We start from the raw sequence: 27514 nt of genomic DNA, 5'->3' as shown, positions 1-27514 counted from the left end.
CAGTCTCGGATTTATGTTTCTTAAAACACATGAATATTAGTGTAAATAGATTTAGATAATTGGTTTCCAGCAATAAGTTTTACTTGTTTTGAGTCACAAATGCACAAGTCCCCCAGAAAAAAACTGACTAGATACTAAAAACAGAAGCCCAAATTATTTAGATTTTTTAACCTTTTTTTATTTTTTATTTTGTTTCCTAACTTGAGGTTCTGTTGTCAAATTTCACAAGCTGAGAGTTTCAGCTCTGGGTTATTTAGCTTAGAAAGTAGGAGGAGTAACACTTAATCTTTAAGGTTATCTCAAATATTTGTTTCTGGGACAAATACAATTCTGTTGGGGAAACAATTAATCTTTTATTTATTTATTCATTTATTTTTATCTTGTTTTTTTCATATTATTTCTATTGACATATTAACATAGCACAAAACAATCTGTGCCCACAACCCAGCCCAAACACACTCTCATAAACAAGGGGGGGGTAAAGGATCTCAGTAACCAAAGACAACAGGCTGGCTCATCCCAACCACATGTCGAGGACACAAACGTTTACAAGAACACATATCTCTTCCATGTCAAATTAAAGGCTACAAACAATCAATAGTGCAGGAACAAAGCAAAGAGACGAGGAAAAAACAGCAACAACAGTAATAAAACATTTAATATATAGAGCTGTGGTCAGATAGAGGACAGGTATTGCAACAATGACATCACAATTTCTCCATGTGAATAACTGAAACAAGTTTTTATCTTCTTTTCTAAAGTAATACAACTGGAATGTACTGAAAAATAAATCATTCGCCAGTGTAGAATGAATGTTCTTAAAACCTCCTAATGCCTCAAAACATGTCCCGATAACGTCAGTGTCTTTGATGGTAGCTACAGTGATATAAATGTATAACACTCTTGTTTATTTCAACCAGACCTCATGTGAACATCGAGGAATCAAGCAAACAAGCTACACAGACAGGGTAGAGATGCTAACAGAGACACACTAACCATCTTAGTTTTTAATCTTTAAAGACTTCAGAATCATTTTTATTCAAAATAAAATAAGGAAATGTAGCATAAAATCACAAGAAATTGAAGTTGAGTGCAATAAAGAAGGTGTGTGAATGATTTGAATGTTTACTACCGCAGCAGCTGCGGTGTGAGTGTCTTTTACCGTATCACACGCAGAATTGCAAAACTTTGGCCAAATTTCCCCTTTTGGAAGGACATCCTTCGCTACGGTCAATAGCCAACATCTCGATTGTTGATTAACGACTGTGTTATTGAAACCTGACATGGGCCATCTGATGCCACGGTGGGGTCACCAAGCAGCGACCCCTGGGATTTAGCTCCACGTGAGTTTAACCTCTCGTGTCTTCTCTCCCCCAACCACAACTTTTTAACTTCACCCAACATAGTGTCTGGTTCTTATGTGACACTATGCTTATCATGCAGAATAAAACCGCTGTTGATAAGTGACCACATGCAACCTGAGCTCATGAAGGTCCAGATTCATAGTGGCAGTAAAAATTAAATCTGGGAAAGCTTTGACGACATAGTGTCATTTTCTTGTGATTGCATTTTCAGTCACAGATGTCTGTGCTGTGTTGTGAATGTCTGTAAGGGCACAGCCACATGAGATGCCGCTGACCTCTGGGAAACCCTCTCAGTCAGAATGAGATTGTCTTACACATACACATGCACACATACACATAAACACATATGCACAGGCACTCACAGGCTACTTAGGTCTTTCCTCCTCTGACCCTCCTGTTAATGCCTTTGAACCCAGCACATATGATCACTGGTGTTGCCTTTTCCTTCAGTCACTAAATGCTGATGAGCAGGAGGGGTGCGTCAAAGTGTTTGTGTGAGTTCATATGTTTGAATCTATTCTGAACCCTGTTGTTAAGGCTCACAGAAGAAAAGCAAAAGCACCCAGGAGTTCCTCTAAAATGGCTCCCTAGTTGTAAAAATATATTCCATAGCTACTGTCTTTATGAGGGCCCAGTTACAACAGTAAGATAACTGGAGAACAAAGTCTACGGGCCTCTGTTAAGCTTAGATGTGGATTACAAATGTGACAATCTTCTTGTTCCTCTGTCTGATCCCAGGAGGCGCACGTGACAGACACAGAGAAGTCATCCAGCCTTCCCAGTGCACAGACACCAACGCCAGTTCCCAGGACAAAGGTGCACGCTTGGCTTTCCAGCAGCTCCTCAGTTTACCTGTTATGGAAATCTTTGTCTGAGTCTGTCTGCTGTGAAGTGCTGTGTTGTTGTTTGTGCGTGACATTCCCAGGTCAAACTTGCATGAACCCTTCAAATTCCCTTACATAGTCCTTTTTAACACCAACCATGTGATCTGTGTGACGTGATTAACGTAACATGGGCATGTTTTGGAAAAGCTGTTTTCTAACACCACAGCCATTTCTGTGTGGGTCTGTGTAGGTTTCTGTGAGCTTTAAAGATGTTATCAGTGTCAGCTGACTTGTGTAAACTGCCTGGAATTGTAATCAGGTCACTTAGGTCAGTGTGAATAGATTACAACCTTTTTAATAGTAGGCATGTTATTCATCATTACTGAGGAGTTCATTTGTTCTCAGGATAGGAGTCTTTACAAATAACACTGTTTTGCCTTTTCTCATCGTCATCAAAACATCATGTGCACTGCAGTGTTTATATTCAGATTTACAATAAATTGACAGTAAAAGGAGCAATAATACAACATCTAATTTTATTTTCCACAAGAGATGCCCCTGTAGCCTGTCAGATGTAGTAAAAAATAATGACATAAGATAAAGAAAATATAATTAGATTAAAAAAAATATTTGCTTAAGGTTATATTAATTCAGGATTTTTCTAACAGCACCCTGGAAATTAATTAGGATAACCTTGTAGCCCAACATTATTTCATGCACTCAGTTGTCCAGGATTGTTGTTTTGTTATTTTTATGTCAATCACCATTATTTAATTGTTTTTCCTCACTATGCTAATTACACAGGATTTACAGTGTAAACAAATCAAACACCCGCTATCTTAATAAGCAAAGTTGTTTCTCTCGTAAAGTCTATAGTGTGCAAATATGAGATCCCCAGTTTTTTTCCCGTCAATGTATTTGTAGCATGAGGCTTTTTTTGTTGGTTTATATGACTAATGTTTCTATGCACTTTAAATATTTATTTTGCCTTTTATCTCAATACATTTTCCAAGGTTGGACTTAAAAACCTGCCGCAAAATGCAGAACCTCTCGAGCAATCCTCCACTAACACTCCAAAGGCGAGGCCAAGGAAAAGAAAGGTACTGAAAATAACTGTTTATTAATGTCATTAATTACTGTGATTAATTGTGCTCGTTTAGGGGGTTTGACCTAATGGTTAAAACGCTCTACTTCTCACCTTTCCAACAAATACGTCCTGCTTTCTTATCTGCTGTATTGCCCTGGCACTGATTAGCCTGGGGCCATCGCTCTGACAGCCTCTGATGCCTGTGACCTCGCTGCTCGGTCACATGATGTGATTTGATAAAGGCAATCTGCTGCAGGAAACAACAGCGCACTCATTTGCAGTGAGAGACAAACAAGGGCTATGGTATGCTCTTCCAGCAGTGTTGTGGTATTGTTGCACATGAAACCGAGCACAAGAGCTGAATTTGATCATAAATTTGATTTTAAACAAGGGTTGAAAATATCTTGTTTGTGTACATGTTGTAGAAATCGAGCTCTGGGTTCATATGTTTACTTTAAAGTCAAAAACAGGTACATTTAATGAAGTTAATCTAAAATTCTGTTTTAAAGTAGGTTACTTTGATCTCACACAGATGGAAAATTAGGTGTGTTATTAGGTCACGTTCATTTTTATACATGTGATAAAATGACAAGTAATTTCTGTGAGTTATGTGCTTCAGTTTGACAACAAAGACGGATTGAAATTATCTCTCTGTGGTTGCTACGAATGCAGATTTAAACAAAGATGCCATAAACACCGTGTACGCATCAATAGGACCAGTGTCAGTGTAGAGATAAAAGAAATGCTGACTGACAGCAAGATAAACTCAGGAGGGTAAAAACATCTGCTCATGAAGGATGTTTGCTTCCGTCAGTAGTCAGTGAAAAATCTGAGCTGGTAGGTATCTAAAAGTTACTTTAAAGACCCCCTCCAGACATATTACGAAATATATACAAATAGTATGTTTGGAACAATATTTGTGCCTGAAGATTTCCACATTAAAATCCTTATAAATGCATCTACTTCTTGTCTATGAATATGCACATTTTGTTAATTTATGAAGTTTTCCTGTTGGACCCAAGCTCTCCTATTTCACTGTAAAGTCCATTCTGAGTGTATGTGCATTGGTGGCTTTAAGTTTCTTCATCAAACTTGTACCAATCAAGCTCGTAGTTCTATTGGAAGCAATTGCGAAAACTGTGAAAACGGTATTGGACAACACATGAAATCAAAGACATTGATTACAAAAGGAAGGATGAGATTCAGTAAACAAGAGTTAGGCATTAGTAGGTAAGTGAATTCGTACAGTAAGAAGTATTGAATTAAGTTCTCACAGGAAATGAAACACAATACTTTATCTAGTTAACATACATGTTATTGTCCACAAGAGTAATATTTAACTTAACAGCCCAATAGTAATTCAACAGCTAATTTAACTAGAATATTACACTGTATAGTGGCTGACTTGGTTAGTAGTAATCTGATAGATAGAAAGAGGAACTACAGTCTACTAAATCACAAGTCAACAATCACAGAACAGCTACAGTATAGAAAATGTAGTACCTACAGATAATGCTCCAACAAGGATGTTTGGGGAGTGGATAAGATGTCAGTTGTTTGCTTGGGCAAAGATCTGACAAAATGGTGGATGTAACAATGTCAGTTCAGCATCAACTGCTGCTGAACTGTGCCAGTAGTGGTTGCTACTAGCAACACAATGTTCAGCTGAAACCAACTGCTGGTGGCAAAAAAGGAGCCAACAGCAGTAAAACTAATAAGAGTCTGTTGTTTCTTGTAACACTTAACCCGTTAACTTGAGTGTCCAACTACTGTTTCCTGTATAGCTAAAGCTGACACCAACAGATTCAAACAGATTCCTAGATATCCCTGACTTCCTATGAAAATGAAAATGTAGTTTATTGCTCTTAAAGGCTTAATGATTTATCAAGTGATTCATCATCATTACTAGTATTAACTTTTATAGCTACTATTTCCCAAACACTCCTGTTGAATCACCTCCATAAAAGCTGATTCACTTTCAAGGGCAGACACAACAACAACAACACAGCTTTGATGTTTGATCAAATAAATACAGTAAAAAGTATAAATTTTGGACTAATCGTCTCTGACATGGCTGCACATATGATTATTACTGCGGCACTGCGAGGCAGAGGTGTTATAAGTCTATACATTATACAGTATTTATCAGCCTCCGGTCGGGTATAGGTGTGAGAGAAAAACACACAAACACACCGACACACACTTTGAGTTAGAGAGCCCTAAACATATCTGTTGTGACTTATTTATGATGCACCTGTCATTAAAAAATATTGTGTTGAACAACATGAGCTTTGGACTCCAAAAGTCCAAACAAATACAGTTGTTGTTAGTATTATTATTAGTATTACTAATTGCTTGTTGTTGTATTTTTTCTTGCACCACAGAGGCAGCAAGAAATAAAGATACATACATTTAACATAACATTACAAACACAGAAGACAATATTCAAACCTTTCAACATGCATTTGATCTGTGATTAAGGCTCCATATTTCATTTTAGGATTGACTGGTGCACAGAGGAGTGCTTTGGTTTAATCTTGTTAAATTGCTATGGCAGGACCACAAAAAATTTGAATCCTTTTTTTGAAGTATGCAAATGTCAGCTTTTACATTTTTGTGTAAGCAGGAAGAGAATGAATCAGACTGCAAAGACACTTCTGAAAAACTAGACATCTGACAAATGAGCTGTCACCACTCAGTGAATAGAGCTCAGTTATCAGAGGCCAGCTACAACTGGCTTTTCAGTGTAACAGATTACTGGAGAGAAATCATACCAAAGTAAAATATTAAAGTATTTTATCTGGCTTTCTTTGCGGTCTTTTGATATTTTAGTCACAAACAAACTATTAATCCATGATTTAGAAACCAGGTCATATCCTCATTTTGGTCTGTCAGGCTTCTTTGCCATCTGGCCTATTTAGCTCCCACTTGTTGTTGCTCCGTTTGAGCTTTTTTTTTTTATGTAGGCAGAAACTGAGAACCAGGAATGGAGGCTGCGTGATGGGTCAGTGGTCAACACTGTTGAAACCCACTTGCGGTTTGATTTTTAGCTGCGGCTGATTGGAATTCCCATGACGGTGTCTGAAATCAATCACTGATTGATATATAGTCACATTACATCTTTTATGTCCTTTTGTAGTGTGTCTAGAGAGTGTGGTGGTGAGCTAAAATATATAAATAACAAAACCTGAAAAATATAAACCAACCAAGATGACAGCACCATGTTGAAGTTCATTATCACAACACAGTTTTTTTTTCACCTGGATTATTTAATCATGAGGTCTGAACAATACAAGCTAATGTCCAATGTTTTCCCCTTTGTGGTTTTCTGTGAATGACAAATTTAGCTAAATCTATTACAAAGCCCCAGGGGCAAAATCCATACCAGGTCTAGCTAAAGAAGCTTGTGGAGCTAATTATGTTCCCAAAGATTCACCCATTAAGTGCACCAATGACTAAATGGAGGTAGCGTTAGAACAACCCATTAAGTCAAACCCCAAATGGAAATGTTCTGCTGATAATGGGAGCAAAGGGGGAAAAAAAAGCCTTTTAATTCAACCGTTTATCTAGAGCCAAGGCTCTTTTAGCATTGGTTGTTTTTGACAATTATCAATACTTAAGCTGCTGGCGTCAGACCCATTTCATACTCTGTTTACCACAGCCAGTCGGTCTATTTGGCCTCAATGTTCATGGGCAGCCATACCAGTCTTCTCCATATATACTAAGAGAAAGCCCTGTGACACATTCTTTAACGCCGCTCTCGGGCTTCCTTGGTTAAAAAAAATGCAGAAGGGCTCTAACAATGTGGCCGTAATCAGGTTAAGGTTCTACTCCTACACTACAATCCGAGGTTCACGCTATTTATACCCACTTAGGGTCAGCACGGTAAGACAAAGATCAGTCTAACATTACAGCTTTACTAGCTAACCTCGTTTTTCTTTGCCTTCTTTGGTTGTTTTTTTATTGCTCTCTGCTTCACCTCAGAAGACCTTTGAATGCATGTTTTATAGTAACCTGAGCAAAGGTTGTAAGCAGTGTGTTTCTGTGTGTTTCTTTGTGGTTGTATGAGCTTCATTGAGCAGAAATGCTACAAGCTGTGTATAATTTACGTCTTGTGCTGTGTCATATTTCCTGTCACGAGACTCACCTGTTGTTGTTGGCATCCCCCCTCCCCCCCTTTCTACGTAAAACAGGTGAGGAAAGGGAAGAGTGACGGCATGGCCCAAGTTATCCCTCAGCCCCGTCGCTCTGCTGGGTTGCCCCATGCGAGGCCCCTGTCCATACCCATAGTTCTGCCCCTGACCTCTGAGCTGAGGAGCCCCAGTCCGGAGGCGATGGATACAGCTCCCATTGCACTGGCTCGGCAGGACACCCCGGACACTGCCTCACAACTCAGCCATCTCGAAGTCAGCTCCTCTGGCAGCATGGAGGCCCTCAGCAGGTCAGTGTGTCCTGCAAAGAAAATGCACTTGTGTCAAAGAAAATTACAAATACGAACTGGTATTTCTTGCAGTTGCAGAATTGAGCTGATAATCATTTTACTGAAATTAATTTGTGATCCATTTTGTTTGTAAAAATAGATTCAGAGCTTTATTGATGATGGTGTTAGTAAATTGGCATTTTTAGACAGCATGTTGTGAGTTTCATTAGTGTAAAGTCAAAATCTGATTATATTATATTTATAGATATTTTATCTGCAGTTTATGCATTTAAATTATTATTTGTTTTTCAAATAAATATCTTAAGCCCTTCAACTAGAGTAAAAGGTAAAGCGTGCACCAAAAACTGAATTTACTGACTGATATGGTGAGTTACGCCCGCAGTTTTATGGCTCCTTTAATATGACACTCTTATCTGTGAGCGTGAGCCTTTATGACCACTGTAAAATAAAATCTAGACTGCCACGGACCTCACATTACACTTCTAACGATTTATATTTTAATTTTGTAAATGTCCAGCTCTAATGAGGAGAATTAAGGGGGGATTCTGGCAATGGTAAATAGGTTATGACCACTGTTTGCACAAGTGATGTTCTATTAGCCGAGGGTGAGGGTTAAGAATCCTGAGTGTCTGACAGCGATCGGGGATCTAAAGCCCAGGCCTCGTGGCAATGAGCCTCTGGCATGCAAACAAGCCTATTATAAGAAGCTGAAACTGGAACCACTTGGTGTTTAGTGTCCTCAGTCCTGGAATAGCAAGGCTACAGCTGTATCTGTTGTTGGGGCTCTTGCTGCTTTGACCGAGTGCTCAGACTAGCATTAACCTTGGCTTTGATCACATCTGTAATGTTTGGACTTGACAAATTTCACTACCATTCCTTTTAAATCCTTATCGAATGTCACACAACAAAATATAATGTGGGGCAACGCAATAAATGTCATATGTGTGATGTTGAAGCACTAAAATGAGAAATGATGACGCTATGTTGGCTTCTACTACGGCTTTTCGATCACACCAGTGACCTTTAGTACGACATTAATCACAGTTTCAAACAGTGTCAGCAACCAGATCCATTAACACATTACATAAAAGTTTAGTATGACACACACATCACGGCACACTGCACCCACTTACACATATTTAAATAAATCTGTGTAATATAATTGTAATAACAGGCTTTCTGGACTGTATTTTTATCTTAGAATATGAAGTATTTCTTTTTCAGCTTTATTGGCACTAATAATAAAATGTTGATTATCTTAACAAATTCATGTAGTAATTCTGTGTTTAAAAAAAAAGTCAGCCTCCGTTCTTCAAGCGTTTCTTCTCTTTAAATCATCTCAATCATGTTAAAAGGCCAGTCATTGGTCTTAATGGACCAGATGTTCTCGTCTACATGAAGTGGCAAATATAATACTTCCAAGGTGGTAACAGCTTTCCTCGCCATGTCAGGGTATCAGTAAATCTCCTGGTAGAATTCCCTTACATTCTCCTTGCCAGGTCGCATTGGGTGACTGATATGCAGACAGTGTGACAGGGGACCCCAGGAAAGTGCGTCAGCGATCTGAACTCACTGGTATTTACTAATAGACACCTTCAAATAGATTAAAGACTAAAATTTAGGCTTTTGGTACTCACTAGTATCAACAAAGTAAAGATACTGGAGCTATTAAATGTATCTGACTACAGTGAAAAATAGATCATGTGTATGAGTTAAAAAATAATTTCCATTCTAAGTAGCTAAATGAAAAATATAAACGAAGCACATAATAGATCATTTTCCATAAGTGGGTCCATCTGTGTTTTCAAATGTGTTGCTCCTCTCATGGCAGCTTGTCAGCTTGCTCTCACTTTCCATAGGTATGTGTCAGACAAATCGGTGTCAGCATAATGCGACACATACAGCAGCACAACCACTCGTTCCAGGTGGTGAAATATGAAATTCTAAATTTGGGAAGTATGTTAATACTACTACTTACTGGTGGTAAAGAAGCAATTTTTAAAATGTGTAATGTAGATATGATACATGCACCGTTCATTCCAGGAACTACCCTCCGTCTCGTACAGTTACTCTACTCGCTCAGCTCAAATTCACCTCTCACTAGAGGTCAAATCATCATCCTCAGGGTTTCCCTGTTTGTGGCTCCACTATTAGATCTTCTTGTTTATGCACGTTTTGACCTTTGTACTGTATCGGCGTCTTACCACGTTTAGCATGTAGCATCTTTAACATAACACTTTACCTTACTCCTCTATATCAAATACATTAATCAAGTAATTTTGTATGCGACAATGCTCTCACCTGTACCTGAAATATGACACCAGCCTTATTCACCACACGGGCCAGGCAAGCCAACATAGCAGCGTCATGTGAACGTATTATGCTCTCAGCATTGCGTAGTTGCACATAGGAGATGCATACTGGCTTTTGTGTGGAGTTGCCATGGTTCACTGAATCTTGTGATGTAACCATTGAGTTTCTTAGAAGCCCATTGGAAATAGGTGGGAGTGAGGAACGTTGCAGTGTGGTGTGAGTGCAGGTTCCCTGTGGGTATAACGGTATTGTTGGCCGCCTGTCAGGAAGTCTCATCAGTCAACCTGAACGCCTGACAGCACACATTTACAGCAAAAAACTGCTGGCTGGATCAAACTGGTTCTCCTGCACATCAGATGTCTCATATAGGATAGTGGCCATTAATCAAGTTTTTATGTCTATAAATAATCTTAGTCATACAGATCATATGATACAGATCAGCTGTTTTATTCTTGAACATATTCACAGTTCATCAAAGAGGCTGCGTTAGTTTTACTCATGCCTGAAACTCCCCGCCAGTCGGGTTTGATGTTCAAGCTCAGTGGCGGAAATCAGATACCTGGCTGGAAAAAAGATGACAGCAGGTGTGTGTGTATTTTAACTTGTACTGAAAAGTTAATTTATCGATTAGACGGAAAATTAATTGTTTAACAGACTTTTCAAGTATATAAACACCAACAATTCACTGTTTCTAGCTTCTCACTTGTGAAGATTTGATTTCTGAGTACATTTGGATTTTGAATTGTTTATCAGAAGATCTGAAGACTTTGGGCTATGGTTTCTGTCTTAAGACATTTAAAGACAAATTATTAGTCAAATGTTGTTAAAATAATCATTAAATACAACCCAAATTGCAGCAATCATGTGGAATTCTTTTAGCCACTGCTAACCTAACACAAATGCTGTGTTTTTCTGTGTAAATTTGCTTTTAATGTCAATCGGGTGTTGCTACGGTAACGGTCATGATTAAGAGACAAAACAAAATGCACGTGTGAGTGACTGAAGAATCCTATTTCATCTTTAAATTGTAACATTCCTCTGGAGGTCTATCTACGCTCGAAGCATGATGTCTCTGTGTTGGTTTAACACCATTTTCTCTGCTGCAATGAACATATACCAAGCATAGCTTAGCCAGGCTTATCCGACAAATACTTTAGGTCTTGACCAGCACACAGTTTGTGCTCTGAGATATTCTAAGAATGTCCAGCGCTGGTCTAAAAGCCGATGGTTTGGGGGTCCTGAAGGGACTGGAGACTGCACAGAGGAGCTGAGACACAGGGAAACTCTGTCTGTACAGGTCCCAAATCCTGCTTGGCTCTTTATTAATTAATGCAGTCAAAGAAAAGCTTTCTTTTAGATCTACCGTTGCAGAACCATCTCAAGCTTCACTTTTGAAAAAATTGTGTAAAAATTGATTATTAAAGATAATAAAGATAAAGATAATCTCAACTGCAATTGGCAGCATTGAGTTAGTCCCTCTTTTGTTCATTGTTTTGACTTTGGTTCATCCCAAAATTTGCTTCTAGATTTTTGCTACACTTATTCCTGGTTGTGGTAATAAATCACCTCACTTTATTGGTAAATCCGTGTTTGACTTTGGTTTGAGGACAGGGAGGGAAAGTCCTTTTGTATACTTTCATGTTGCGCTCCTACACCTTTAGACAGAGGCGTAACACAAAAACATAGTGATGGAACCTCCAAATTAGTGTTAATAAAAACCTTTAATTAGACTTCAGTGAGTGTTGTTGCATGTTGCAGAGGGATTTTAGAAAAAGTAAGGCAGAGCGGAAGGAAAGGGACCTTGCCAAAATTTTCTGGAGCCAGCTGGAGGATTTTTCTGCTAAGCCAGACTACCTTTGTCTACACATTTTTAAAAATGTGGAAAAAGTGGAGCGTATCCAGATTTACCAACTTGTCATTGGTAGTTTTCCGTTCGCCCCGGAGGGATCAGGCCTTTTTCCGAGTACCCCTACAAAGCTGCTCGTTATCCCCTCAGTATGGTAGTGGGTAAGCGGGATTTCCGCTTTTCGCAATTCAACGGCGGCGGTGACGGCACACATTATTTTAATACGCTTGCCAGACTGTGTAACACCAGTTAAGAACATGGGTGTGGGAGAGAAAAAAAACCTTGACCCCTGTGGCTCCAAAAGAATTTGGAAGTGTTTGTGGTGAACTGCACCCAGGAACACAGACACATTTCTCCTGTACATTGTGTCTTAGGAGAAGACTTTTGAAGTTCAACGAACTTTGGCCAGTTTTGATTCCTGACTGGATTGAAACCTAAATCCTTTGTTTTGAACTTGTTGAGGTGCTGCTGCCCGAAAGACCAGAGTGGTTTCCTCTCCCCTCGACACGCTCGCCCCCCTTACAGTAAGCCACTCGAAGGCACGTCACGTACCAACACACACCAGAGAACCAAACATTCACTGAATGGTTGAACTCAACAACAACTCTTTCTTCTGAGAGTCAACATGTTTACAACCCACGATCAGACTGATTGTTTGTTGGTTTCAGTTTGATGTTGGTTATTTTCTGTTCCTCTTTAAGACATACAAAAACCAAAACAGCAACAAAAACAAACAAACAGGAAAACTGAATATTTTTGGTTTTAAAATCAATAATATTGTGTGACTGCTCCTTTTGGCTAATGTTAAGCTGTATGTGGTGTAAAGGACAGGAAATTTTGTTTTAAATAGGGACTGTCAATAACTATAGTACAAAAATCTGTGACAAATACACATCACAGTTTCATAAAGCCAACCGTATTGCTTGTTTTCTTCAACCAACAGTCCAAAACCAACAACATTTAGTTGACAATTATATAAAACAGAGAAAGTAAGCAAATGATCAAAAAATGTTTTTTATGATTTTTGCTTAAATAGTCAAACTAAATAATACTTTTTTTTAATTTGTGGGTTGGTTGATAAATCACCTAATTGTTTCGTCTCTATTGATTAGCAAAATGTGCTGCAGACTTGTATTGAAGCATTTGGTGAAATTGTTTTGGAGACCAAACAGATAGCCCATCTTATCATTCACTAAAAGATAAATACTCAGCTGAGCAGTTTAAGTGTCAAAATACAGTCTGGAATTGACTTTCTCTGCGTCTGCTGTACTTGGTTTGTCAATTTTTTTTTCAGTCTGACCTTTTGTCCAAATTCTTTCTGTTGTATATTTGTAAATTGAAAGCACTGTTAGAGTTCATGTTGTCACCTGTAACATGTGTTCCTGTGACCCAGTTGAACATCCCGATAAATTGGGGTTTAAAATTATGAATTGTTGTGTCTTTTATGGAGAAAATATAGTCCTTTTTCGCTGCAGACATTTTGACTTGTCATTGTAGAAAAGGCGCAGATGCTACTAATAACATATTCAAGTGTCACAGTAAGCAATGACAGTGTGCCAGTGAGCCAGCATGCACATAGCACTGTTATTTTTAACAGTTTTACACCTGTGCTTTTTCTACTGTGACAAAAAAAAGCCATTAACTGTGAAGACGCATGTCTTATTTGCTTTGAAGCTTACAATCTGGTTGCTTTGCATTTTTTAAATTATGTTTAATAAAAAAGCAAAGTTGTTACACAGTGTCATTGTAGCATCAAGAACCAGCATATATAAAGACAGCCTTGATTTAACACTGCTTGGTAAGGTTTGGTTGCAGTGTTTTTCTTCCTGCTTTGACTTTAGAGAAGAAAACAAGACTAGGTGATTATGAAATTTTCAGCCTGTAAGATCCAGGATATGAAAATATTAAGCAACCTCAACATTCAGTGCGAGCACTGAGTTCCTCTTATCGTTGCATAATGTCATCATGTGTTGCTGGCATACATTCAGTAGCAGCAGCCTGCCTATATTCTAGAGCAGCACCCATTTCTAACTTGGTTCATAATAATTACCAGAGACAAGTCCCACAAAGGCACTGATCTGCAGCACTGCATGGCTATTATTCTGCAGACAAAAGCCAGCCTTATGCTCCTATTTTCAGCCCCAGTGACATGCAGTGATGAGTGGGGTGAGGGTTAATGTTTTTATGCCATTGCACTTCACAACCACATCATGTAAGCTAATTAATTATTTGTGTTTGTTTTCATATTTCAGCTCCCAAGAAGAAGAGAGGCCAATATCTCCTTTCTACATGAGGTAGGCCTCCAGTCTTTGTGTTAGAAAGCTGGCAGAGCTGTGTGACAGTATGTTGTTTTGCACTCGAGGTGTGGGGGAAGTTGCTGTGAGCTGCCTTAGTGCATTACCATTGGAAACAATGGAACCGCCAGTTAGAGGGAAAGCAGGGCAAAATGCACATGCAACAGTTTACTCACCACTGTTTGGGTATTGTGGCGGCGGCGGCGGCGGCCACAGCACATGTTTCAGACACACCACTTAAGGAAAAGACACGGCTGGGTGAAGACACTGTTTTTCAGAATGATGTGATGGTTTACATAATTGAACAGAGTATGAATCCAATCCAATCCAATCCAACTTTATTTGTTAAGCACTTTAAAAACAACCAAAGTTGACCAAAGTGCTGTACAGGAGAATAAATAGGACATCATAAATGTAAACAGTGATGGTGATGATGAAGACCACTGTGAGGAATATAGACAGTGATGATGAAGACCACTGTGAGGAATATAGACAGTGATGGCGACAACACTGGAAAGTTCCCGTGGCAGACAACATGGACGAAGTCCGACGGCGACGAGCTCGATGTCCGGGCTGCAGACGCTCTTTCACACAGACGTGCCCGGCGTTACACCACCTGTTGTTTATGAGCACGGACAGTCCCCCTCCTTTCTTCATGCCGGTCGCGGTGGTGTCCCTGTCGGCTCGAACCGTCTGGAAGCCGGGCATGGTGACGATGGAGTCCGGTATCTGCTCGATGATTGCAGGGATGAAGAGTTTAAAGCTCCTCTTCTTCATCCTCCGTTTAACCCCCTATTTTGATAATTGATTAACTGTTAGTACATTTTCAAGCAGAAATAGTGAAGAAATGCCAAATGTTCTCAAGTGAGAGAATTTGCTTTCCTTTATATCATTGTAATAACTGAATATATACTGAGGTTTCACTGTTAATCTAACAAAACAAGACATTTTAACCCTGGGCTCTTCAAAGTTGGGACAGGCATTTTTTTCAGCATTTCTCTCCATTTTATGGTCTAACCATTAATTGATTAATCAATAAATGATTTGGTAGATTAATTAATAATGAAAAATAATTACAGTCCTAAAATATCTGACTACATCCAGCCAGTATTACTGAATTTAATATATTTTCTTTACTTATTTTACAGTCTTGTGGGTAAAATCAACCCATTACAAGTAAAGTGAAATTATAGTAAACAGTAAACCTCATGTTTTTGCACGTGCAAGTGATAACATTTCATTACAATCTCACCACACCTTTTTGATTATCACCTGTTAATCATTAATGAACCTACTGTCATCGTTTCCCAGTTTGCCCCCAGTGTATGTTGACCTAAAGCCTTCAAAACTCAGCAGTTTGTCCACTCAGTGTTAACAGCTGGTTCTTTGGTTAGTCATTTGGAGTTGGCACATTTTCAGGTGCTGATATGACTCCAGGGCAGCTGTTAGTTTGATCAAGTTTACAATTATATAAAACAGATTTTATCCTGATTTTATTGCTTTTTTTTTAGACACAGAACAAAAGCCTTACAGTATAATTGGGGAAAATTGAGTGTCTAGGATAAGGCGCTCACAGCTGACAAAAAATAATGCAGCTAAAACTCAAATGCACTTCATGATTATTTGCTTCATATCTAAGCTTGAACATTAACAGTTTCTTCAGATTTTTATAGTCTGATTAAATCTGGCTGTTGCCAAATCACAGGTAACAGCATGAAGATGACCAAAATACTCAATAAATAAGACAGATAATAAGACTTGTGTAGCTTTTGCAGAATTGTTTTGTAGCAGCAGTAAACCTGGATAGAACAAAAACCTTTATATTAACTTTGACTGGGACATCTTGTCTCTTGGTAACCCAAATCCTTTTATTCATGACAGAAGGCCAAAGGTCCCGACTAGTTCACTAATCCAAGTCCTACACATGTGGTCAGCCATAGAGTAAGCTATGTGCAGTATGCGTAGTATATAATACATAATTATAGCCTGGTTTACTCTTTGTATGTATTACATAATCTATGTACTCGGCATACCTACTCAGTAAATTGTCGATTACATTTTACTACTCACATTTCTAAGCCTCATTTAAAACATTTCATAGGTCTCTATGACTCATTATAAAGAATGTGCAGGCACACAAGTATGTATACGTGTATATGATATAAATGCATACAGAATAATTTATATTGCGCTCTTACTGCTACTGTTTTCTTATGTATAGAAAATGTATATAAATCATTAGTTTAAGAGAACATGGAGGTGATGAAGAGGCTGTACTTAGGCAAAGTAAGGCAGAAAAAATCTCAACCTCGTGGTGTGTCTAGAAGAAAAGCCAGGGTCAAGAGTTGGGACGTTTGAGACTGGATCAAAGCGGTAGACCGATCCACAGCTCGGTATTAGCGTTCATAGAGCCACGCTGCTAGCATTGATACATATTTCCTCTTTTTCAGCTCTTCAAATGTAGATATTTGCTGCATTTCTGTTGTATGTAATTGTAAACTTAATATCTGTAGATTTTGGACTGTGGGTGGGCAAAATAAGCTTTTTGAAGTTGAATGTTGTCTTGGGCTCTTTTATACACTAAACAATGAATCAATGAACTGAAAAAAATTGTTTACAGATTAACTGATAATGAAATCATCAGTTGCAGTCCTAGTCTGTGTCACCCCGACATCTCTGAATGACTAAGACTGTATGTTGACACTTTCTCCCTCCCTTTACCTCACTCTGTCAACCCCATTCACTTCTCTAGCTCACGTTCATCAATGACTAACTCCATGCCCTACTTGTACTTTGTCACATACACACGCACATACCATACAGACTTTCTCTCTCTCTCGCTCTCTCTCTCTGCTGAAGTCTCATTGCATTCCTTCACACACAGAGACTTGCATGGGAGATTAACCTCAACCCAGTCAAAATGGATCACAGATCATCATAATTTTCTTCTGTGTGTGTTGACCAAAGACTCTAAAGGTCTTGGCTAATATCTGACTGTGGTGTAATACTGGATTACCTGAATGGACGCCCCTGGGTACACAGTGCTGGGGAATTAACTGGTATAAGCCTCTGCTGTGGAAGCTTTGGGGTTGTTTCCTCCTTGCCGTTTTTGCCTTAAAGAACAGTTGACTTTAAAACACCAACACAGACACAAACTACAGAAACCAACAAGCTTGACAGCACTTGTAAAACAAAGACTTGCACTACTGGCTTTTAAATTCACACTCAGTGAAACAATAATAGCACAATTACACAATTGAACCGCCAGACCTATCATTCCATAACAGACCTGACTTAACAGTTTAGTAAATCCTACAGATCCCATCAAACTGAAAACAAAAAAACAGCTGATGACTTGTAAATGGTTACTCTGGTAAATTCAAAAATCACATTTTAAATTTGTCAAGTAAATTGATCAGATCCATTATATATCTCTAAATGAACTGTTCAACATTTTGGGAAATATTAATTTATTTATATATAAGCTCAATACTACTCCCATATCGGTAAATATGAAGGTGCTGCCAGGAAGACAGTTAGCTTAACTTTGCATAAAGGCCGGAGACAGGAGGACTTTCAGACAGAGCCATGCTCCAGCTGAAAGTAAAAAAAATCAGTCTACAGAAGATTGCCGTTCTCAAGACAAGGATATTTGCAATGGAGAAGTCTTCTGAACTCACCAACTCAATCCTCTGCTGATGAGTTAGTTCACCAGAATTCTACCAGGCAAGATTGTAGAAGACTAACCGAAACAAAACCAAAGCAAAGTAATGTGCTTTGAATGGGACTTCTCCTACATGCTTGGAATGGCGGATGATGCGAAGGTGTAACTACAACTATGCCGCTAGATGCCATTAAGTCCTTTAAAGTCACCCACAGTCACTGCCACATCGCCTGCCTCCACCCCAAACCAAGTACATTCTGTAACGTCAACCTTGCTGATAAGTAGACAAAAAGAGAGAACAGCTCTCTCCTGGCCAGGCTGACAAGACTGATAAGGCCAGCAAGGTCACCAAAAGTTTCATCAGTCTCCCCCCATGTCAGTGGATGCCATTATGCTTTACTGCTTCATTTTGAATCACCGGCATTGAAATCAACACCAAGTGAATCTGCTAGGCATCAGCGTAGACAGGAGAGAAGACAGGGTCCCTGATTCAATTGTACTACCCCCAATATGCCTCTTCTTTCTCCTGAGGGCATGGAGCTACCGCCTCGTACGGTGATCCCCACCAACACTCAGAATTCCTCCTGTCCAGTTGCATACTTAACATGTACAAACCACCTAAATACTTTGCTGAATAGTTGTCTATCATCTGCATTGACTTTGACTGTGCTGTTATTGTTGGCGGTTTAACATTCATGTTGACAACCTCCAGGACAGCAGCACTAAAGAATTGTTCTGTATTCTGGATAACTACAGACTGACTCAACATGTGACCTACGCATAAAAAGGCACACCCTGGTCTTAGTCTTCTCCAAAGGTCTTAACATTACTATGGTTGTGGAGACCGATTTTCTGATCACAGCTGTGAGAATCCCAAATGTTCAGTAAGAGTTAATCAGGGAATTGTATGTCACTGAAAACACCAGATTTCTTCTTTCTTCATTCAGATTTTCTTTTCCATATTGGCTTGAGTCTCAGTCAGTCATCTTGTAGATAATTTCAGTCATTACGTTATGTCATTGGTGCCATTGCCACCACTAAGATAAAGGGAGTTTCAAAATACACCATGGAGAAATGTCATACTGGTAAAAATGAATAAAACGGAGTGTTGAAAGCTTTGCTTCACGTGCATTATGACATTTATAAAGAGAGACTTTGCATTTATAATTTTTAACTGAGAAATGCAAGGCAGACCTTCTTCTCTGACATCATTGCCAAACACAATTATAACAGACATGCCTTATTTGCTACTGTTGAAAGGCTGACATCCCCTCCTGTGTCCGTAGCCACTGAGCTTTTATCCACTAAATCGTGCAATGACTTTCCCTCATTCTTCACAAAAAAAATTCTGAAGATTTAACAAGCTGTCCATATCGCCACATCAGGTGTTGTCCTTGCATTCACTTAAAAGAAATTCCATGAGTATGATACAGTTTGATCAAATAAAACCTCAAAAGAAATTGTGCAACATCTGAAATCTTCCTCCTGTTGCTTTTTAAGTGTCTCTACAGGCTTTTCTAAAAATATTTTTAACTACCTGGCAACGGATCTTCAGATAGTCAACACAAATCTGCTCTCAGACAGTTTCGACAGGCCCTGAAACCTGCAGTTATTGTAGAAACCTACAATTTAAAAAAACAATGTCGGCAACTCCTTAATGAATAATTACAGACCCATACCAAACTTCCTGTTTTTAAGTAAAATCATGGCTTAAACAATTGTCTTGGGTGTTTTCTAGTCAGGATTTTGTAGTCTTGGTATTATTAAATCTCAGTGCTCATTGGATTAAATAACAATCATTGGGTTGCAAAATCTCCAGCTGGTTCCTGGTCAAACATTTGACTGGGGTTAATGGTATCATGTTATATTTTTAGATACATGTGTTTAAGAAAGGATTGTTGGCTTGGCTCACTCATATTCTCGTGGTGATATGTTCATTGTGTTTCTGATGCAATGATTTCATCCCCCTTGTCTTATGGTGTCTAGTAGTTCATGACTCAGACTGTCACCATTACACACCGGGCAACAATCCTGTCTCATACCAGAGACGTTTTACACTATGGCATTTTTAGTTGAAATTAAACTGGTGCAAAGTTCTTTCTAGCCAATGATGTCACTTCCTCTTGTCATTTACCAAACTGCCACACTTGGTCCATACTGTGCCAACCCAAAAGTCTATTTGGGACGATGATAGCTGCCACGAGATATTTAATTACAACTTACAGGCAGTCACAGTCAGCTGTTTATTTCATTAACAGCCTAAATGTGGCACAAGCAGACACATTAGAAACTCAATTTCACATTACGGACCAACAGAGATGGTAGATTCGTGATTCATGAGTTATTTCAGGTATTTCAGGACGTCATGAAAATTACCTACAGTCCAGAACACCATAAAAGGAGTTTTTGTAGTGTTTTCAAGGTAGATGAAATGTTTCAGACACACAAAAATGGAGTAATTATATCCTTTTGACATTTTTATTAGAATTAGAATCTAATCTAATATCACCCAATTATGTGGAGATTTGACTGGCTGTCAATAGTACTCAGTATACATTAGTATACAACTAATCCTGTCTTGAACCAATCAGTCCCTATAAGGAGACAGTTTCACCTAAAGGGACCCAAGATGATTAGCTATTTTTTTTAAATGTTTTTCTACATTTCTTCTGACTTTTCTGCCCTTTATCATGAAATATGGCTTCATTTAACATTTCCAGCTTCTTAAAAGAATTTGAGTTAATGGATCAGAAGCCAAAAATGTTGGGGACTACTGCCATAAACTGTCACAGTATCAGTGATAAAACACCATATGACAGAGTGCACTTGCTTTTGTATGATAACCATTTTCCCAGGGCACATATTCCAGTCATATAATTGGCCCACTCATAAACTTTCATGAAGCAAGAAGACAGTCCTCGAAAGTTGTAGACACATCTAGAAACGTCTGTCTTATTCCAAGCCTTAATGTGTCAACTGCACTTGATGAAGTCATACCTCTGACATTTGCAGGCATTAAGGTCTAAGGTTAAGTCAACATTAGTAAGCCATTAAACCGTTTTCTGTTGCTTTAACCTGGTTGCATGCAGTGCCAAGTCTATTCTTAGGTAGTGGGCTAATATTTTTCCTTTGCTTCTTTGCCCAGAGATAACTGAGCGGTTTAGTTTGCTTTCTCCGGAGCACCTGTGAGCCTTAGCTGTCGTAACTTTCACTCCTCTGTCTGACTTCTTTACTTTCTAGCTGTCTGAATCAATGAAAGTGAAGTCAAAGCGAAATCTTTCTAGTCTTCACATGATAGAAACATTGTTAGTCATGAGCTCAGGTGTTAAAAGCGACAATAAAAAGCAGCAGACATTTACAGCCTCATGGTTATGATTTGAACTTTCTAAACTCATCAAAATGATCATCTGGTTGCCACACGATAGGGCGAGCCACCTTTTCGTTTGATTCACACTCCTCGCTTAGAGCTTTGATAATGTCAGTATATGTCCCTGCCATTTTACACAGGTTCACCACAGTCACCTTCACACCATCGCTCCATTATTATCTGTCCCTTTATCAGTGCACCATACGGGGCCTCTGCCAAGCTGTGCTATTACTGTCAACACCACTGTTTATGGAAGATTTTTTCAGGTCACCCCTATACATGTTGAGGTAGTTGTACTCCAGGAAAAGCAGATGTGACGTCTATCAGTTGGGGAAAGCTATAGGGTCTAAGCTTTTTAGAAAGTCTGATGAATGACATCCTCTGTAGCAAAATAAATGGAAACAAAATCACTGAAAATGGCCCTGAGCTAGTTCTTCATTGTAGAAACACAGTTGCATCTTCAATAACAAATAAAACTTAAAACATTACTGCTTGTTTGATGCCACCGTCTAACTCTAAATGTTATAATATATATATAATATATTATAGTTTATAATTACAGATTGTGGGTGTTTTGGGAAAATGAAGAGATATAGGTGAAGCCATGGATCAATATAGAGAGCACTGACCATATACTCTACTGTAGGACTTACTGGTAGTCATAGAAGCCAGCCACTTTGCTCTCAGAGGACCTACTTATGCCCTGAAAACAGCTGAACTTAACACTCACTCATGCACACTAGATGCCTTGATCACCTAGGGCCAGAACCAGAGCCCGAGGGATTTTCAGCGTTGCTCAGTGACCTGTTGTGACCACCTGTTTCGGTAGCATGAACTAACCTTCTTCCTCTCTTGTTTTTCTTTCAGTAACCACCTCTCCCCTGTCCACTGCAGACCAGATGTGGTAAAGTAAGTGGACTTTGTTACCCTCACTGTAGTGGCATGAAATGCAGTGTTGTATTTCTTAAATTCTACTTATTATAAAACTGTCATTGAACCATAATGTCGAAAATGTCTTCTCTCCTAACCATTTTTCTTGGTTCTTAAGTTTTCTGGACAGGACGATACGTTCGACAGTGGAGCAGCACCTCTTTGATGTAAATCCTTTAGGGGGTCAAAGTGCAGAGGACTGTCAGTTGACACTGTCTCCAAGTGTGACCCCAACTGCCCGACAAAGACGTCGACACCTGAGAGAGCAACAGGAAGATGAGCTGAGACACAAAGAAAGAAGCAGGTACAATGACACAGTCATGGCGTTGGTAGTTGATGGTACCACCATGAAATTAGTTGCGTTTTGTCTTTAGTCGCAACACTGAAGTGCACTGAATCTTGTTCTCATCACTTCATTTTGTAGCCTGTAATTGTGTCTCATTCATTTTCCCTGATTCTAGTGGGCAACAACTTCTCTGTTTTGGTTTCTATTTCTATTTCTATGGTTTTATTTCAAGATATCGATAATAGAAAAATACCTTTTGTTTTATTGGAATTGTGTTTATTCAAAGATTGTCTTTTCAAGATAGTTTGACAATGCTTGCTTGTCACACAGAAATACGTTAGCTAATTTACCAAAGTTCAGGGAGGTAAGTCACTCAGCATCAGCAATTGCAGAATACTATCTCTTTCAGAAATTATCAGTGGAACCTCGTAAGGTGCATTTGATTTTTTGTAAATGTAGTTAAGACATAAAATTCTCCAGCCAATAACAGGACACTAGAAAATTATTGTATTTATAGTAATGCACAATAAGATGCCATTATTTCTAAAGCTTGACCGCAGTGCCTCACTGCAATGCTACTACTTCCAGTTATTCTGGTAACAGTAAACAATCGTAAGGTTTCACTCTGGGTGAAAAGCTTGTCCACTGAGACACAGTACAGTCATAACAACTGCAGTCATCGCAGTAAGAAGCTAATCCTTGTTGATGGAGATCTAGTAGGGACTGAGAGATCAGTAACACATGGATTAGAGGAGTGCATTAGACCAAAGACAGCAGAAAATGTCAATAAGTGCGTGGACAGTAAATAGACAGTAAATAGAATTAACACTAAAGCTAAACAGCACAGTACCTCCTGGGGAAGATATAAGTAAATGAGGTATCAAGACGACCTTGGCATTTAGTTTCCTGAAGCACTCCACCCAATATGGAGCTGAAAAAGACAGACCAAAGTATGCAACAGAGAGAGTGAGATGGAAGGCAGATCTCTCATTTCCTCACCGTTTTCTGTCTGAGAACAGAGCTGCGTCTATCAGAGCAGACACCAACAAGGAGAACATCCCGTCAAGCAGTGGAAGCAGTTCAGGCAGCGTGGGCGAAGACACAGTCAGCAGCGTAGACTCGCAGGGTGGCCAGAGTGGTCACACTGAGCGAACCTCCAAACCCAGGAAGTCGAAACACAGCCCGACACTGGTGCAGCTCACCGACAACCAGGACGCCCACGCAGTGAGTCATCACGCCTCTTGTCTTCATCTCTTTTTATCTTTGTCATTTGTCACAATCTTGGATGTGTCTCTTGACTTTTCTCTTATAATTGTTGGGTTTTTTGACTTTTTTTCTTTTTTTTGCTGTTTTAGTCGGTCTTTTCTCTCGTGTGATAGGTCAGTCCTAGGAGAAGGACAATAGATAACCTTAAGAAAGCAAGTTTCTTTCCATTTTTTGTGGTATTATCTAGGCTACTTTAGATTGTATTGAACACCAGAAACAAAATTTTATCACCAGTTTAAAGGGCAATCAAAAACATCATCACCGTAGATCCTCTCCTCTAATGCACCTGTGATGCAGATAGGCCGTTAAAGCATTCGCTTATTTCTGACTCACTGCAAATAATTGTCAGTTACAGTTAAGAAGAATCACTAAATGTAGACAGCAGCAAGCTGGAAGATGACAGGAAGCAGTACAGCTGCCTAATGGCTCCCTGCCGTTCTCATTGTACAGTGGCTTGTAATATGCAGCATGTCACACTAATTGTTAACCACTTTTTTCCAGAAGCAGCTCAAACGTAAGGGCCACTTATGAGTGTACAATTAGCTACAGCTTTTATCCAGTGAAGAAGATGCTGCACTAGAGAGCAGCTTGTCTTTTCTACTGTTATCATGTGGGTACTCGAGACCACAATGAACCAAAACTTTGGGTTTGTCGAGTGCTCAGCATTTGTATCATGTAAAGGGGAAATACAGTAAAGTATGTTTTTAATATAGATTGTTTTTATTTTTAGTGTATTTTACTTATTTATTGAAGCCTTAGAGGTTTTATTGTGTTATTTATTGTCTGGGCTTGACAGCTTCCACACTGAGGTAGCTTCTGCTCAGATTGGGTGATTTTGCTCACCATTTCCCTTTCTACCAAGGTATCTTATGTGTCAGGTTGTATAAGATAATTTGGGGCAATGTTACAAATCAGTGAGCAGGATTTACACGATTTTTGCACTGCTTTGTTGAAGCACTCTGACTTTTCAGGTATAGTCCTGCTCACCATTATTGGCATCCATGAAGTTTAAGTACATAATGTGGAATATCTTCTGAAAAAAGTGAATCAAGTGAAACATTTCGGTTCTATAGAGAACTCGTGTTTGATATAAAAGAGCAAATGAAAAACAACAATTTAAAACAATAAACAATGGGAGGAAAAAATAGAAAAACTTGCTGTGTCACTGGTATTGGCACCCTTTGCTGTAAATCATTATGGAAACACATTGTGAGTCACCTGTGGTAAATCACAAATGAGAATCACCTGTGATAAATTGTCTGTGCCCATGTGACATGAATTAGCCAATGAATAATGACTTCGTGTTTTCAAAAGAGATCTGTTATCCCCTGTTCCTTTGTCACAATGGTGAAGACAAAGGAGCTGTCTGAGGACATCAGAAGTGCGATAATTAGCAAACACAAGACCTCCAAAGGGTATAAGGCCATGTCCAAAGACCTTGGTATCCCTGTTTCAACAGTGCGTTATGTTAATAAGAAGTTTGCCAAGCATGGAACTGTCAAGAACCTCCCTGGACGTGAAGAGAAAAGAAAAAGTGATGAGAGAAGTCTTCGAAGGTTGGTGCTAATGGTGGACAAAACACCACGTCAAACATCCAAAGACCTGAAGACCAACCTGGAACAGTCTGGGGTTATGGTTTCAACAACTACCATACGCCGCACACTAAACCAAACAGGGCTTCATGGGCGAAGATCAAGGAAGACACCATTGCTGAGGAAAAGACATAAAAAGTAACGACTAATCTTTGCCAAAGAGTACCTGGACAAACCACAATCCTTCTGGGAAAATTTTCTGTGGACAGATGAAACAAAAATAGAGCTTTTTGGCAATGCACACCAACAGTTTGTTTACAGACGGCGCAATGAAGCCTACAAGGAAAAGAACACCCTACCAACAGTTAAGCATAGTGGAGGATCCATAATGTTGTGGGGCTGCTTTGCTGCATCTGGTACTGGACGCCTTGACCGTATCACAGGAATCATGAAATCAGAGAATTATCAAGAGATTTTAAAGCGAAATATCCTACCCAGTCTAAAAAAAACTTTGTTTGAGTCAAAGATCATGGGTCCTCCAGCAAGACAAAGACCCAAAGCACACATCCAAAAGCACGCAGGAATGGTTGAAAAGGAAAAAATGGACTGTTTTAAAATGGCCAGCAATGTGTCCTGATCTCAATCCGACTGAAAATCTTTGGTAGAGCTGAAATCTGCCATTGGGGAAAAGAAACCTGCAAATGTTCAAGAGCTTGAACAATTTGCAAAGAAAGAGTGGGAGAAAATACCAGCTGAGAAGTGCAAGAAGCTTATAGATGGCTACAAGAAACGTTTGGAGGCTGTCATCACTGTCAACGGGTGTGCAACCAAATATTAAAGAGGTGTGCCATTATTGCTGCACATGCTGTTTTTTTCTGTTTCTTCTTTGAAATTACAATATGTAAGTTGAAAAAACAATTTTCTTTGTTAAATTACTTTGGACCTCCAATTAAAATATCCTGATATAAATTTGGTACATTTCTATTTATTTCTGAAGATATTGTAGAGGTTATGCAAAAAATGAAGGGGTGCCAATAATGGTGAGCAGGACTGTATTTCAAAACAGGGGAACGTCTGTTTTCTGATTCTGTTTCTAAATTGAATTTCCACAAAATATACTGATCAAGATTGTTATATAATATTACCAAATGACTTTTTAGAAAACATTTACTATATGGGAAGTTTTTTTTGTTGAAAGAAAAAAAGGGATTTTGTAGAAACACATGTGTATAGACCTTTGTTTTGGTATCAGTACCAAAATATCATATCAATAAATGCTTGACCTGAAATGTGCCAGATCATTTTATTGGCAACAGTGATAATAATTGATTGCTTCAGTTTTCCAGCAAAAATCCCAAATATTTTCTTGTTCCACCTGTCGAATGTGAGGATTTGATGCCTTTTTAATTATAAATTAATATAAAGGCATTGGACTGTTGGACATTTGGTCTTACAAAGCAAGCATTTTAAAGACATTACTTTGGGCTCTGGGACATTGTGTTGGGCATTTTACACATCAGTACACTAGCAATTAATTGATTAATTGCCGCCCTACTATTTACCAGTATCTATCTCCTGCTCTAGCTCAGCATCCAGGTTAAGTGTACCAGTACGACTAGATAGTAAAATACTTAGTCAGCTACCTCTCGCTTTGCCAACCAAGACTCAGTGAGTCATACCCAACAGTGATATTGCACAGCAAGCGCTCTATACGAGGAGTGTGTGAAAGCAGTCAAATTCACAGCAAGGACATGGTGTGAACCATGTCGCTGTAGTAACATGACCCAGTCTCTGAAGACTCCTCTTACACTACAGCTGCATGAAAGCAAGCTGCATTAATATTCACACTTGGCTCATAATGATATGTGCTAATGTAAAGTTCAACTGCATGGCACGCTGTCCCACCAACCGCCTGATGGAAATAGATTTGTTCAGTTTACACTCTCACACTTGAGGAACAGAATCCCTGGTGCAAACCCCTTATGTAACAGTACAGATCACACACGGTGCCTCGACACACATATGGTATATATGTGATAGGTGGCACAGTCCTGATTGGCTGGACAAGTGTTGCTGAGTGGCTGGCAGCAATGGTTTGATGAGTGAGGGTCTGTATCTCTATCTGTGTGAACAGCCATCTCTGTGAATGTGAGCTTGTTATGTCAAGAGGCACAGAGGGCAATTAGAGGCTCTGAAAGCCTGCTGAGTATTATTTCTCAGGCTGTAGCAGCAGCACAGCATGATACAATACATGCAGTATTTTTTGTTTTATTTGATCTTTTTGATACATTTCAGCCATA

At 39.1% G+C, this 27514-nt stretch overlaps 1 protein-coding gene and 1 long non-coding RNA gene across 5 annotated transcripts in view; one reads left to right on the top strand and one right to left on the bottom strand.

The window, feature by feature from the left end:
• Positions 1–27514, top strand: part of fam13a (family with sequence similarity 13 member A) — a 59041-nt gene that overhangs the window by 12939 nt on the left and 18588 nt on the right. For all 4 annotated transcript variants that reach the window (XM_051384451.1, XM_051384452.1, XM_051384453.1 and 1 more), the window contains exons 6-12: positions 2103–2180; positions 3202–3288; positions 7469–7716; positions 14128–14169; positions 22068–22109; positions 22249–22434; positions 23436–23640. In XM_051384451.1, the coding sequence (XP_051240411.1) occupies positions 2103–2180; positions 3202–3288; positions 7469–7716; positions 14128–14169; positions 22068–22109; positions 22249–22434; positions 23436–23640 (888 nt within the window). The remainder of the gene's footprint in view (positions 1–2102; positions 2181–3201; positions 3289–7468; positions 7717–14127; positions 14170–22067; positions 22110–22248; positions 22435–23435; positions 23641–27514) is intronic.
• LOC127354515 (uncharacterized) lies at positions 14493–18175 on the bottom strand. Its single transcript, XR_007881569.1, has 3 exons — positions 17850–18175; positions 17186–17282; positions 14493–14961 (listed from the first exon to the last, which is right to left on the bottom strand). It is a non-coding gene; the product is annotated as an uncharacterized LOC127354515 (long non-coding RNA).

This window comes from Dicentrarchus labrax, unplaced genomic scaffold (genome assembly GCF_905237075.1).
Source record: "Dicentrarchus labrax unplaced genomic scaffold, dlabrax2021, whole genome shotgun sequence".
Classification (NCBI taxonomy): domain Eukaryota; kingdom Metazoa; phylum Chordata; class Actinopteri; family Moronidae; genus Dicentrarchus; species Dicentrarchus labrax.
This window is presented reverse-complemented; position numbering and strand designations above follow the sequence as displayed.